The sequence below is a fragment of the Pseudorca crassidens genome, chromosome 8 (genome assembly GCF_039906515.1).
Source record: "Pseudorca crassidens isolate mPseCra1 chromosome 8, mPseCra1.hap1, whole genome shotgun sequence".
NCBI classification, from domain to species: Eukaryota; Metazoa; Chordata; class Mammalia; order Artiodactyla; family Delphinidae; genus Pseudorca; species Pseudorca crassidens.
This window is the reverse complement of record NC_090303.1, coordinates 79,740,594-79,756,158: the sequence shown is the minus strand read 5'-3', so window position 1 is coordinate 79,756,158 and position 15,565 is coordinate 79,740,594. Positions and strand designations below refer to the sequence as shown.

General features: G+C 39.1%; 1 protein-coding gene across 2 annotated transcripts in view; it reads left to right on the top strand.

Moving 5' to 3' along the window:
- Positions 1 to 15,565, top strand: part of SLC13A1 (solute carrier family 13 member 1) — a 119,554-nt gene that overhangs the window by 83,379 nt on the left and 20,610 nt on the right. For both annotated transcript variants that reach the window (XM_067746877.1, XM_067746876.1), the window contains 2 exons: positions 4,258 to 4,409; positions 15,218 to 15,337. In XM_067746877.1, coding sequence (XP_067602978.1) covers positions 4,258 to 4,409; positions 15,218 to 15,337 — 272 coding nt within the window. The remainder of the gene's footprint in view (positions 1 to 4,257; positions 4,410 to 15,217; positions 15,338 to 15,565) is intronic.

The following is a 15,565-nucleotide window of genomic DNA, read 5'->3' as shown; positions in this document are numbered from 1 at the left end:
TGTGGAATAGGAGGCAGAGCTAACCGTGAAGAGTAAGAGGAGGGAGGTGAAAAGAGAAGTGGGAAGGTTTTAAGTTTTCTTGTGGAGACAGGTAGAATCATTTGGTGAGAAAAACACAGCAGGGTAGAGGTGCAGCAGTAACAAAGCAGTTGAAAGTTGTGACCATGAATGTTGGGAGCCTAATCTCCTCTACTGTGTGTAATTTTCTTTTTCTTTTTTTTTTTTTTTAATTTATTTACTTTATTTATTTTTGTCTGCATTGGGTCTTCATTGCTGTACATCGGCTTTCTCTCGTTTCGGCGAGCGGGGGCTACTCTTTGTTGTGGTGCGCGGGCTCCTCATGCGGTGGCTTCTCTTGTTGCAGAGCATGGGCTCTAGAGCACAGGCTCAGTAGTTGTGGTGCACAGGCTTAGTTGCTCTGCGGCCTGTGGGATCTTCCCGGACCAGGGCTCGAACCCGTATCCGCTGCATTGCCAGGTGGATTCTTAACCACTGCGCCACCAGGGAAGCCCTACTCTGTAATTTTCATCAACAGAACTTGGCTGCTCAGGGGCAGACGTGACGCAGAGAAAGTAAATTGTTGGGTTAATCCAAAGTTAAAATTTTGCTAAAGAACTATCATTCTAAAGAGAGACAAGAGAGTTTAGGGTTTTGCTGAGAAAGTTACTGATGGTGGTGATGGCTTCATGGGTGTATAATTATCCTCAAACTCATCAAGTTGTATATATTAAATACGTACAACATTTTACATATCAATCATACCTCAATCAAGTGGCTTTAAAAATAAATGCATTTGGGGCTTCCCTGGTGGCGCAGTGGTTGAGAGTCCGCCTGCCGATGCAGGGGACACGGGTTCGCGCCCCGGTCCGGGAAGATCCCACATACCGCGGAGCGGCTGGGCCCGTGAGCCATGGCCGCTGAGCCTGCGCTTCCGGAGCCTGTGCTCCGCAACGGGAGAGGCCACAACAGTGAGAGGCCCGCATACCGCAAAAAAATAAAAATAAAAATATAAAAATAAATGCTTTTGACCACCTAGAGGGGTGGGATAGGGAGGGTGGGAGGGAGGGAGACGCAAGAGGGAGGAGATATGGGGATATATGTATATGTATAACTGATTCACCTTGTTATAAAGCAGAAACTAACACACCATTGTCAAGCAATTATACCCCAATAAAGATGTTAAAAAAAAAATGCCTTAAAAAAGAAAGTTACTGAATTGGTTTACCAAGAAATCTAAACTGGATAAGAAAGGAAGTGAAGAAAGGAGAGGACCAAACTATTGGGAATAATAACTAGATGCTTTAGTGACCAAGACTTGTCAATAGAGTCAAAGGACAACAGGGACAGAAGTAATTCAACAGCTAAGTTGGAAAAGAAGCTGTGGTAAACTGCAGAATTCTTGGTTAATGGAGTGGTAAAACAAGGCTCTTCCTATCCCTGAAGAACTATCATATCAAGCACATCCCATAAGTATTCCTGTGTTTTACTTACACAGGATTTGCAAAGCAAGTGACCAAAAAACAGTTTTAGACTCTTAAATTTAGTGTTGAAAATGAGAAGGTTGAGAGACAGTCTACCTTTGGAGAAATTCAGAATATTTTCCTAAACTCCAACTTGTATGATCAATTTTTGGCAGGGGAGCCTTCCATTTACCTCGAGACAGTGCAATAGATATTGAGGAATCACCACTTGGAAAACTTGAAACTCTTGTTTCCTAGAGATCAGTGGACTGGTATTTGACATACTCTTGAAACATTTAAAAGTGAAAGTCACTGCTGAGTCTCCTTATCTAATGGAGAGTCAGCTGCTCTTTCACTGCGAACGGAGCAGAGGTGCCTGTTTCCCATGAGCCAGATGTATGACAGGAGCGGTATTTGGGGTCATTTTAAAAGCAACTTTCCCCAAGACAGCTTCTTGACAGGGCAAGGCGACCTCTGCATCAAGAGATCGGGTGACCATCACATGCAGAAACCACAGGGTGTCATAGTGGAAGAGGTGCATTACTCCACAGAAGGAGCAGCAACCTGATGTTCTTATTTGGGTGACAGGAATCTCTAAAAGCACCATGACGCATAAAATCCATAATACCACCCACCAGATGAGGCCATCTGGAACATCCATCAAACATAAAGAGAAATCTGTATGTCTTCTTTGGAGAAATGTCTATTTAGGTCTTCTGCCCATTTTTGGATTGGGTTTTTTTTTTTTTGGTATTGAGCTGCATGAGCTGCTTGTATATTTTGGAGGTTAATCCTTTGTCAGTTGCTTCATTTGCAAATATTTTCTCCCATTCTGAGCACTGTCTTTTCGTCTTGTTTATGGCTTCCTTTGCTATGCAAATGGACATATATACACTACCAAATGTAAAATAGATAGCTAGTGGGAAGCAGCCACATAGCACAGGGAGATCAGCTCGGTGCTTTGTGAACACCTAGAGGGGTGGGATAGGGAGGGTGGGAGGGAGGGAGACGCAAGCGGGAAGAGATATGGGAACATATGTGTATGTATAAATGATTCACTTTGTTATAAAGCAGAAACTAACACACCATTGTAAAGCAATTATACTCCAATAAAGATGTTAAAAAAAAAACCCATAAAGAGTACTAACATCGTATCTTATTTAAACCAGTCAACTAAGACCTCTCCTAATCCTTACTGCTCTTCTCCCGATACTGTCCATCCCTTGCCACTCCAAATATGGAGGATTTAGAAACTTGAACTAGCAAATGGTGGGAGAAACTGGAGCTAGAAGAGAGAGAACAATACAAACCCACAAACCTACTTCCAACTATGGGCTTTTCAGCAAGCCTGATCTAGGGGACAAGCAAAAGTTTAACTTTACTAAAGTTTGGACTTTTGCTAGTAGAGGACTCTTTATTTCAGCTACTGAAATGAGGTTGCTTTTTTTTTATTAAAACTAAACATGACTGAAAGACTCTATTAAATGAAGTGACCAAAAATGTTATAGATTCTACTCCAGATTTCACCCCAGGGATAGCAAGAATCAGACCAACCTCAGAGTGTGTTACATGGATCACAGGTGAGAGAAGGAATGAAGTTGCTTTTGTATTGCACCTTAGGGAGCTCTATTCTTAAACAGAAACATTAGAAATAGTGATTTTTTTCAGATGGAGCCATCTGAGGATGTGCTATTGTCCAGGAAGTAGAGGAGAGGGTGACAGGAAGAGCGGAGTCGAAGGTCTCTGGAAATGAGATTTAAGAAATGTGTAAAGCCGGGATATTTAAGGCGTTACTCATGAAGACGGTATAGTTATCCAGATGCTGACAGGATTTGCAGGATGAGGAATGTTGTGTGCCAGATGGGCATGTCATCTTAAGTGATGGCAGTGGGTGACTGGGAGATCAGAACATCCTGTTCAAAAGAATAGGCAGAGAAAGAGCCAAATTATATGAGCCTTAAAGAGAAATCGATTAGTTTTCATGTCAGTAGAGGATTAATGTTCTAGAAGAGGGTTGGGAACAAGGAGGACACTGACTCTCTCTCTCAACAGTGAAGTACAGAGGGTGAAAACGTTCAATTTCACAAGTAGTGGTATCCTCTGGGGAGGATCAGTGAAAGTGCCAAATAAAGAAACACTCCAACAAGAGGTTTAGGAATTCACTGACCATGTACCACCAGTTCAGAGGGAAAACCCTGGAAAGATTTGGGAGTGTTTGGTGAGAAGGGAAGAAAGGAAGTTAAGAGTTGGCTCAGGAATAAGAAAGAAGGATGAATGAATGAAACTGTGTAAAGTATTTCAGTGGTTATGTATTTTTATTGTTAACATTTCTATTGATGGAAAGATAAATGTTGCATTATTGGGCTGCCATAACAAAATACCATAGACCGGGTGACTTAAAAAGCAGGAACTTATTTCTCCCAGTTCTAGAACCTGAAAATCCAAGATCAAGGTACCAGCAGGATTAGTGTCTGATGAGAGCTCTCTCCTTAGGTTGCAGATGGCTGCTTTCTCTCTGTGATCTCACATGGCAGAGAGAGAAAGATCAAGCTCTCTGGTGCCTCCTCTTACAAGAGCACTAATCCCATCATGCAAGGCCCCGACCATCATGACCTCATCTAACCCTATTACCTCCCAGAGTCTCCACCTCCAAATACCATCTGATTGGGGGTTAGGGCTTTCAACATATGAATTTTGCGGTGGGGTGGACACAAACATTCAGCCCATAACAAATGCTATTACTGCTTGTTATGACCACAAACAGAGCTGTTCTCATGTACGTTTTATTGTTGAACAGAATTCAGGCACAGGAAACAAATATCGAACAAAGAAGGACCACATGATGTGTAAACTTATGTGCCTGTGCGTTGCTTACTCTTCTACCATTGGTGGATTGACAACGATCACTGGTACCTCCACCAACTTGATCTTCGCTGAGCATTTCAATATGTAAGTAAAATTGTTGGACTGGTGATTTAATAAATGGACAACACACAAATTATAAGAATTATTCTTACTTGTTTCAGAGAATCCAAAGACAGAGATGCTATATTGAATTAACTCTCCTTTGTTCCCCATCAGGACTTCTATATTTCTAGAAACATGCCCTTCTACTCGTTCCCATGGAGTTAAATATGTAGGGCATAGTGAATTAACAGGTGTTTGCAGATTGCAAGGTCACCTTGAAAGAAATAACTCCTGGATGACCATGCTCACCAAACACAGAAGACACTTTTCATTATAAATAATATTGCAAATGGTAGTTACCTACAAAGAAAGGGGATTGTTCACATGGGACAATTTATGTAGGGTTTTGCAACTGAACTTAAATGATGAGCAGGAAACAGAATTGCTCATTACAGAAAATTTGGTGTTGAGGTTGAAAAAGATTTGAAGGATTGTGCAATTACCAAAAATAGCAGTAACAAAGTATTCTAAGGACAGATGCATGAATCTGAATATAAGTTAATGCTGTGATGTTACTCCAGTGCAGAAAATGGGGAATCCTGGATACAGTCAGAGCACTTGAGTTAAAAATTCCACAACTTTCAGTCACTTACTTTGTGAATTTGAACAATAAAAAGTAAATAACTCTTCCAAGACTTAATTTTTTCATACCTAAAATAGTCACAGTTCATATGATTATTGTGAGAATTAAATGAAGTAGACTACGTAAAAATACTTGGTACCATGTAAGGACTATTGAAGCAATAGTCTGAAAGTCCATGCTTTTTTGTGAGAGCTCAATCTGATCCTGCACCCAAGGTATATTTTCAAGGACTAATAGGACAGATAATTGTCAGAGTGCCTGGAAGGTGGCCAGTGCTGAGGATGGCCTGGAACAGGATTTAGGTCCTTTTCACAGAAAAATTTAGGAAAACCACACTCTAGGAAACAGATTCAGAAACTCTGTGAACTTTCTGAAATTATTTGCAAGATGTTCCAAGAAATCCAAGATTCAAAAAATGTCACCCTCCGTTGTGGAAAGAATGAGAACTTATGTACAAAAGAGAACACTAACAGAACAGTTTAGGGAATTTGTAACACAGACCTCCATGTGCGCTTATTGTTTCTATTAGTACGCAACCATCATGTGTACTCCAACGGCCTACTTAGAAAGGAACCTTAGAAAGACATTTGGTTTATAAGTGGGAGACTTCTAAAATTCCTAGTGCAGAGAGGATTTATCCCATTTATCTCCTAGTTCAAGATAGGAAATGTACTTGATCCCTTTCTGAAAGCTAGACTTCTGTCCTTTCCCACGAATCCCCCAAAGAAAGAGATTCCACATTTCAGTCCTCTCTGCAAATCTCTTTTTCTAAAATTTAGACCAATTTTTTATTTTTTATCTTTGTTGGTGTTAGAGAACTGCTGGTTTCCACCATTCCCATGAAATTACTTGGTATTGTCAAAATGACCACATTGAGTTTGCCCTTGGTCTTTGTGTTCTTGCCCAATGTATCAACAAAATTTTCTTTCTTTTATTTAACTGTTCCTTTGACTCTGAATGCATTCATCCATTTGCAATGACAGATTGAGAGCACTGTAGCACTTTGGGCAAAATGTTTTAGTAACTGTTTTCCCCAATTGTCTAATCTTCTAGTTCTTCTAATCATGGGAATTTGGCCAAAATGTTCTTTAAATTTAGAAAATACTTAAAATGTACTTTAAAATTAGTGGGTTTTTTTCTTCAAGTTTTCTTTAACATTAAGAGTTATATGAAAACTGGAAAAAAACTCAAAGTATCCCTTCTTGATAGAAAATATTAAAATAGAAGGGGGAAAACAACCTTATGTAACAAAATATAATTGATACTATTAAACAAACTAGCTATTTAATAAACATTTTCTTAAATATCGACCCTAAAAAATACAACAGCAACCCAAAGCAACAATGGAATGAAACGCCTTCAGTTTCACTGGAAAAAGTTTCAGAAACTTAAAACTGCAGAAAATAAAAAAGATTTATTTTCTATGTTCAGATGTTTGGAGCCAGAGAGAAATCGCCCTTTATTTCCAAATCCACTACAATAATCTCACCTTTTCTCTTGACACTGCTTGCCATCTTTTTGAGCAATACCAACGATCATTTTGTACAAATTCATTTTGGGTCTTGCCAACTTCCAAAGGGTACATAAGCATGAGAGTCAATGATTTCCTGCCTTTGACATTTAGAAAAAGGTGCTATCTTACAAATAAACTATGGGAGGAAGAGACTGGATAACACATTTAAAAGCCTTATCTATCTATCTGTCTATCTATCTATTTACTTATACATAATATATATTTATATATTATACATGTGATGTCTTTTGTTCTCTTTTTTACACAAAGGAAATAAGAACAATGAATTCTGAGAAACCTAAATTCTATTCTGTGCAAATAAAAAACAGATCTTCACTTATTCACTCAGTCAATCAACAAACATTTGTTGAGGACTGACAATGTGCAAGGCATGGTTTTGAATTCTTTCGGAAAAGGCAAAAAATAAAAATTACCAGAAAGAAGATTCCATCTCATTGTCCAGACAAAACATACATATATGGAAACCATGAAAACATTTAAAACATAATAACATTTGTTCTTTGACATATAAGGAAGAAGGTAAAGTGACATGTATTGAGCCCTTGCCAGATGAATTACATATATTATAGTGCACACGAATCCTATATATCCTTGCTGTGGAAGTGGTATACAGTGGTAATTAAAGGTATAGCTCTGAGATTAAAATGTCTGTGTTCAAATACCAGCTCTTGGACAAACTACTTAATGTCTTTAAGCCTGTTATTTTGCCAGAAAATAAATGAAGATAATAATAAGATCTCTCTCTCTCTCAGAGAGTTGTTTTGAGTTTTACATAAAATAAATGGCACTAAGAACAGTGCCTAACACAAAGCATGTGCTCCATTAATGTTGGCTATTATTAGTAGAGTTGAGAAAGTTGGCATTCAGCTTAGCAGTTTGAAGGCCAAACCAAGATCAGTCAGACCCCAAAGTCTGTCTCCCTAAAATATTACCTTCCTAGTAACACTTGAACATGCATCCTTAAAGAGGACTCTAGCTGTGTGCAGCACCCCTTGATCAGTAGAGAAAATCTGTCTGTGTAACCCGGCCCAATCTTAAAAGAGGTAAACACCATGTTTATGGAGAAAATGAATGCAAATAATCCATAAAATCAAAGCACAAAAATCGTGTCATCAGTTTTGCAGGGAGGCAGTGGATAGTCTGTGCATGTCTTTGCACAGTTGAGAATAGCAGTGTGCACATTGGCGTTATAAGAGTCTGGGGACGGGAGACCAGTTAGGAGTTTATTATCAATGTACTGACAAATGATGAGAGGCAGAACTAGATTAGCTGTGAAGTGATGGGGGGATTTAGTCTTAGGGCACTGTACAGTCAGAAGGTAGTGAGTAACTAGGTGTGAGGATGTAAGGGTCAGGAGGGGTTAAGGCAACTCTGGGAAATTTTGACAATATGGCTGTATAGATAGTGATGACATGCACTTCTAGAGAAGTCATGGCAGGTTCATTAGAGAAATAAATAAATTTTATTTTGAGTATATTGAAGTGGCCTGCTCAGAATCTATCCACAAGGAGATTTTCAGCAGGCATTTGCAAATACATTGTTGAAATTAGTTGTAAATTTGGGACTCTATATATATATCAACATAGATATTAAAATCTTGACTCTAGAAATGGTCATATAGGGAGAAAAAAAGTTAAAAGAATTGAGACCTGGATAGATTCATAGGAAATATTAACAAGAAAGAAGATGAGAAAAGTTAATCAAGGTAGGTGGAGAACCAGGAGCACATGGGATTTTTTTTTTTTTTTTTTTTGCGGTCCGCGGGCCTCTCACTGTTGTGGCCTCTCCCGTTGCGGAGCACAGGCTCCGGACACGCAGGCTCAGCAGCCATGGCTCACAGGCCCAGCCACTCCGTGGCATGTGGGATCTTCCCGGACCAGGGCACGAACCCACGTCCCCTGCATCGGCAGGCGGACTCTCAACCACTGCGCCACCAGGGAAGCCCCATGTGGGATTTTGAAAGACAGAGGAGACCATTTTCCAAAGGGAGGATGAGTCAGGAGCATGCAATGTTGTGTAAGGGCCAAGTAGGATGATGGCTGAGAAGAGGCTTTTGGTTCTCATCAGTGTCCTCCAAGAGGGCAGGTGCAGTGGAACAGTGGGGTATGGGGCAGAATTCAGACTGAAGAGAGTTAAGGAGTGAGGACATCGTGGGAGGGCAAGGCAGCTAGTTTAAATGATTGTTTCAAGTTTGACAAAGAAAAGGAAAAAAGAGCAAGCATGGTATAACCAGAGGTAGAGTGTTCCTTTAGAACAAGGGTAGTGTCAGTCTGGTTTTACACTCAGGGGAAGGAGACAGTAAAAACAGAGCTATGTGAAGTTTGGGGAAAAAAAGAGCGAGAGAGAGAATATATTGATTGGCTAAGAGTCAGGTGGAAGTGGAATGGAATAGAAACAAGAGTAGAAATGTCAGTCTTGGGAAAGAAGGATGTGTCCTGCTGAGTGATAATGAAAAGGGACAAGTGAAGACAGAGAGCTCTCAAATCACGTGTATGCATGCCCTCATTTCACAGATGAGGAAACCGAGGCTCCAAGAGTTTAAATCATGATCACTAGTCAGTGGAGGCACTTGGCCTGAGTCCCATTGCCCTTTTCACTCTGCAGCCTCATTGCCTCTCTGACCATCTGTGAGGGGGCCATGTTCGCAAAAGTCTTGAAAAAGCAAGTTTGCTGACAGTGACAAGTAAAGACTGCATGGGTATTTGTATTCATGCGTTGCATTTTCTTTTTATAAAATATAAACCTGCACACATAACAAGTATTATTTAAAAGAGTTGCAAAGCTGGGAATGTGGCTAGTTTGACTGAACCACTCCCTCATTGTCATAAGCTGATGTATAGCTTAGAAAGTGACTTTCAGAACAATACTGAGAAGACTAAGCCAATTGTCTAACTCAGCCAGAAGGTAGGAAATTTCTTGTGTTCTTAATCTTTGAATCTAGTACCTGTGACACCTGAATTCTGACTGCCTTGTGATTAATTCACCATTAGTTATGACTAATCCTTGGAATAGGGCATTCTGGAAATATTCTTTGTTTCGTCTTCTCATTAGGGAAATCCTGCTTGCTCAATGCTCTCTACCTGACCCTTCTGCTCCACTGATAGACTCTTCTAGTCATCACCCAATCTCCTCCTTTCCTAACACTATTGTTAATAAATCTCACCCTGTAAGAAACCCATTTCTTTCTACTCTGGTTCTTGAAAGACCTGCCAATTCTGCCAATTTCTTTCTCTCCTTGTGTGGATGCTGTATCATTTGAAACTCTGTTCGGTTACTCCAGAACTTCCATTCCCATCTCCTCTTATCATAAACTATACTCACATTTCTATAAATTTGTCTTATCCACAAAAATTGTCTTATGCACAACTACCACCCCTGATTGCAAACTTCTAAAGGCTTCATGAATTATTGTCTTCTTCATCTTTTAGCCCACAAGGGGCACAGGTAGGTGATCAATAAACGTTGGTTGCATTGAACTGTACCAAGACATAAATGAAGTGCTGACTGTTCCTGGGAATCATCTAAGTAACTGAATAATCTTTTGATATTAAAATAAAGTTATTAAGGGAAATATTATTAGGGACAATTACTGCTTTCATAACAGAGGAGTTTTGATGCATCAATATCACTTAACAAATGCAACAGCTATTAATAACATAAAAGGCAAATCTATCGGATTAAGAATGGAAGATATCACAAGTAAAATTTTGTAGTTTGCTGATTATCAAAGTATATTATTCAGCTTGTAGGTGTCAGCAGTGAAATATGTGGGTATACAAAACAGCTTGGAAGGAAGCTGAATTATCAATGATTAGCACAGTCACTAATTCTACGTTAAATAATAACTATTATAGCTTCACAAACGTAGAAATGGTAAAAGAAATGTGTTTATAGGCACCCTAAATTCAAAGCCCACTTCCCTAACCCCCGTTCTTGATTAATCACAGAGGAAGAAGGCTAACCAGTTACCTAGCAACAGCCACTTTCAAAACTTACTATGATTCCCCCCTGCAGAAAAGAGCAATGTGTGTTTCTAAGAAAGAATTTCTCTGGCAAATAATAGAGAAGAAGTTTGGATACTGCAGAGTTTGGACTTAGACATTGGTTCAGATTTCAGTCTTGCCATGTATTAGCTTAACTTCTGCAAACATCAGTTTCTCCATCTGTAAAATGGAGGCAAAACTAGAACTTATAACATTATTATGAGGATGAAATGGCATAGTGCATCCGTGGCCCTTAGCAGAGGGCCTGGCAGGTAGGAAATTGTCAATAACCCTAACCATTTTTTGTTGCTGCCGCTTCTACTTTTGCCATTGCTATTAGAAATCTAAGCCTGGCTCATGAGTAACGAGTAATTAATATTTCAAAAGAAACCTCTGGAAGTACATAAATACAAAACTGAAAAGTGACTTTGACTCAGAAATCATCAAAACAGTCATTAATCAAAAGGACTATAATCAGCGTGGATACCAGCTGATCGCACTCTTAATGGCCAAAATCTGTTTCAAGGCTGTAAACGTCCACAACCGCACCCATTCTTTTAAGACCAGTACTGTGTATTTCGTTAGTATGATTTGTGATCTTGTACGTGGGCATAAGAACTGCATCGACAACACCATCTTCCTAAATATCAACACTGACGCACATACATGCTTTAGGTCAAAGCATGTCTCTCCTATGGCGCCATCACTCCTATATGGTGTTCGAAAATGTCCTTAAAACATCAAGTTTGTACTCTAGCTTATGGATGTTTTGCAATATATATGGAATTTTCTCTTTTCACCTGGGAGCTGGTGTTGAGGACACTAGGCTTTAATGAAGAGAGGTTGTGTTTTCAACATTCGTCCTGGGTGTAAATATCCAGCTTGACTGCATTCTGTGACCTTGAGCGATCCATTTAACCTTCTGAGACTCAGTGTTTTTGGTGTAAAATGAAAATATAATGCTTTGCCCACAGGATTTTTGTTAGAATTAAATACGCTTAGCTCATTCCTCTAAGACATAGGGAGCCCCAGGTGCATTTCCTCTTCCGCTCACCTCCATTTACTTCCGAAATTATCACACCCATTTCCATGGTTTATAAATCCACCTGTATGTGGGTAACCACCAATTTTACATCTCTAACCTGCCCTCTCAATTCCAGACTCATTTGTCTAACTGCCTATCCACCGTGGCCACTTGGGAAACTAAAGGACATCTCACATTAACATGCCCACAGCAGCTTCCTAATCCATCATTCCTTCTGCCAACCTGTTCTTCCCTCAGACTTCATTTCAATGAATAGCACCTTTTCCCAATTTCATACATTTTATGCCAAACATTTGTAAAATTTATTGCCTTCTCTTCATCTTCACTGCTACTCATGTAAATTAAGCTAAAACCTACTCAACTCCACTGTTTTTAAAATGTTTTTAAAAGCTGAAAAATAAAAATTTTCAAATAAATAAATAAGAAAAGAAAAACAGCATGAATTTATTACCTCGTAATTTCTGTGGGTCAGGCATCTAGGCACAGTTTAGCCAGGTCCTTTGCTGAGCTGAAATCAAGGTGTCAGCTGGGCCTGCAACCTCCACAGAAGCTCAGGGTCTTCATTCAGGCTGTTGAGAGAATTCAATTCACTGTGTTTGAATTACTGAGGTGCCCACTTTATAGCTGACTATTGGCGTAAGGTCACTCTCAGCAACTAGAGGCTACCCCTAGATCCTTGCCGTGTGGCCCCTTCCTTCGGCAACATGGAAGCTCACTTCTTTAGGCCAGCAGGAAAATCTCTTTTTTAAGGGCTCCCTTGAGTTAAGTCAGGCCCACCCAAGATAATCTCCCTTTTGATTAACTCAGAGTCCATTTGTGGGAACCTCTGCAAAATCCTTTCACTTTAGCCATAAAAGAACCTAATCCCAGGAATAAAATCTTGCCCTATTTACAAGTTCTGTCCACACAGAAGGAAAAAGGAATATACTAAGCATATATACCAGGGGCAGGATTCTTGGGGTTCATCTTGGAACTCTGCCTACCACACTTGACTTCCACTCTTGTTACGGTCAATCTTGACAATCCACCTAGCTAACATGTTTTATGAAATTCATAAATTTACATAGATTTTAAATTAGATCATGTCACTAGCTTACTTACTATGTTCCAATTACTTCTAATTGCATTAGTATTAAAATCCAAATTCCTTCTGATGGCCTACAAGGTTATATATGATCTGACCCCTATTGGCTACTTCTTGGACTTTATTTCATGTGACTGTAAACTTAGCTCACTACCCACAGCCACACTGGTCTTCCAAATTCATTCCTACCCCAGGGCCTTTGTACTTGCTACTTCCTCTGTCTGGAATGCTATTTCCCAGTTATCTACATGACTGGCTCCTTCTTGCCATTTAGATCTCATCTCAACTATCTCTTTTGTTGGTCACACTATGTAAAATTTCTCCCTCCACCTAATAACTTTTTATCATATTATTCTGTTTTATTTTCTGATTCATTATATGCTTACCTGTTTGTTTATTGCCTGTGTTCTTCATTTAATATAAACTGTGAGAGCCTGGACTATGTCCATCTAATTCGCTACTACATCCCCAAAACTAGACTATCCGGCACATGGTAGACACCCAAAACACAGTGTTGGGTGAAAGAAAATGATTCTATTAGAATTAAATGTACTTAACATAGTTTATGATAGAAGAAATCTGTATCTGCTTTAGGCAGATACTTGCAGTCCCTTCACTTACAGGATATGAGGAAGTGGGAAAAGAACTACCACAGTGAAACTAACCCCGAGTATGCCACTCATTCCACTTTCATTCAAAATATTTACACCTGCATGGTGTTTACTTTCTTACTACCGACTTAAAAAACAAAGACAAAACAAACAAAACAACCCCCAGAGTTCAGCTTTTTTAAGCTTTCATTTTTCTAAATGACCTATCCCTCCAGGCAAAAATTTTGAAAAGCTCCTCTTCCTCAAATCTCACAGGACTCTCTGCAGTGGGTGGGGAGAACAATGCAGCCTGATTTCTAGGTATGAGCTACAGATGGTGAAAAATGAAATTGGGTTTGGGGCATTGTTTTGAACCTAATCCAAGCAGCATTTCTCAATGTCTTCAGGCTGAACAAAATAACACAGACCACTGACCTGTAATCCAAGTCTAACAGATGGGAGAAAAGCTTAAGCCTTTTCCCACTTATTTTATTTTCCAACTGAAAACAACATTTATTTTTAAGCAGGCAATTCTCAGTAAAACCTCATGGACATGGTAAAGCATTTTTTTCCATTCATCAATTCTCTGTATTCTATAGCAATTTTTACTTATCATTTGTCACTTTCTAATGGCATAAATATATAAGCTAATCCTAGGATCTCTTCAAAGTAGATGGAATCATCCTCAAGTTGCCAATAACTCTAGGACCCAGGGAGATCAGCTCAAAGAAATTGTAGACAACATTAGAAATCTGCAGGTTTGAAAGCTTAATTTTGTTTTTTTAAAAACAGCCTTTGCATTTGTTAGGAACCATTCTAAAATAGAAGGAGTGCTCTAAAATAAATAAATTTGGCTTACGTTGAGGCATGTAGCATGAATCTTCTCATTTATTTACATGATCTTTTTTAAGTGGCAAAATACTTAAATTTTAAGTGGTACGATTTAAACAGAAAAAATATATATTGAAAATCTGTCATTTTTATAAAGTTCTCTATATTGTGTGATTTCAAAAATAATTTTAAAAAATGTTAAGTGTTTTTATTACTTCTGTATTATATTCTGTACTTTTCCAATTTCTGACTCTGTGTTACTGCTTCACGAAGAAAATTTAAAGACAACTGTTTCTCAAATTTTCTTTTTTTTCCCACACAGTCATAAAATAGATAACTATATGAAATTTAGACTACATTTTGAAACAATGAATGTGAGGTTACCAAAGAAACTGTGCTTGTACCTGAACTTTTTTTGTTGCTATTGTCTTCTTCTTATTATGTGAGCTAAAAAGCTGAAAATAACTAGGAAAGAGAAAGGGAAAAGTTGATGTTTTCCACAGGACTTTTAATTATTTTTATCTGATTTATTCTGTTTGACTGAGCCCCAAAGCACTGTCTAATTCTAGGAAGAAAGGGCTAGAATATGTCTGGTAAGATGGTTGCAGTTGCTCTGGGGCAGAAGAAACAGAGAAGGAAACAGCTTTGAGAGACAACGCGGGTGGGGTCTGAGTCCCTTCCGAGTCTGGGATGTCAGCTCCCAAGACGAAATGGTAATGGACACATTCAGTTTTGTTAAGTTAATTCTCATCTGTTCCCAAGTCTGCTTATTTGTCTTTCCTCACTCATATACTGATGATTTGAGTATGAACAACAAAACGTACACACCCATGCATACCCATTTCTTGTGCATTTCCATGAGTAGCAGGTACCGTGGTAGGTTCCTTCACAAACACTTCCTTATAGATTGAATAAAGGGAGCAAAAGTTATAACATGCCCACTCTTGTTTTTGTGGGAAGCAGCAGTTACAGACTCAAGAGGTAAGGAGTAAAACTAACTTCTGTATTTAATGGTGAATACCTCCCACATCTTCCTTCTTGGGTGGCACAGGAAAGACGGGAAGTGCTGCTTCCCACTGACCATCAGAAAGGATTCCTCTTGTACTCCTTCTGTGAACACGTTTCCATATTTTCACACAGGCGCTACCCTGATTGTCACTGCATCAACTTTGGATCATGGTTTCTGATGTCCTTCCCGGCTGCTATTATTATTCTCCTCTTGTCATGGATTTGGCTTCAGTGGCTTTTCTTAGGATTCAAGTGAGTACATATTCCACATTAATCAGATAAATAAAGGTGTCTGGGTTCCATGTTCTCAGCCCCTCATTCAGGGCTTTTACACCTATTTCACGAGTGCTGCATTTCTGCATTTCTCTTATCCACAAAACTGACACGTATGAACACATACATACATTAAGGACCCTCTAGAATATCACCTAACCAGTGTTGACTGTGGAAGAGAGTTTGTAGACAGAAATTCCATCTTGG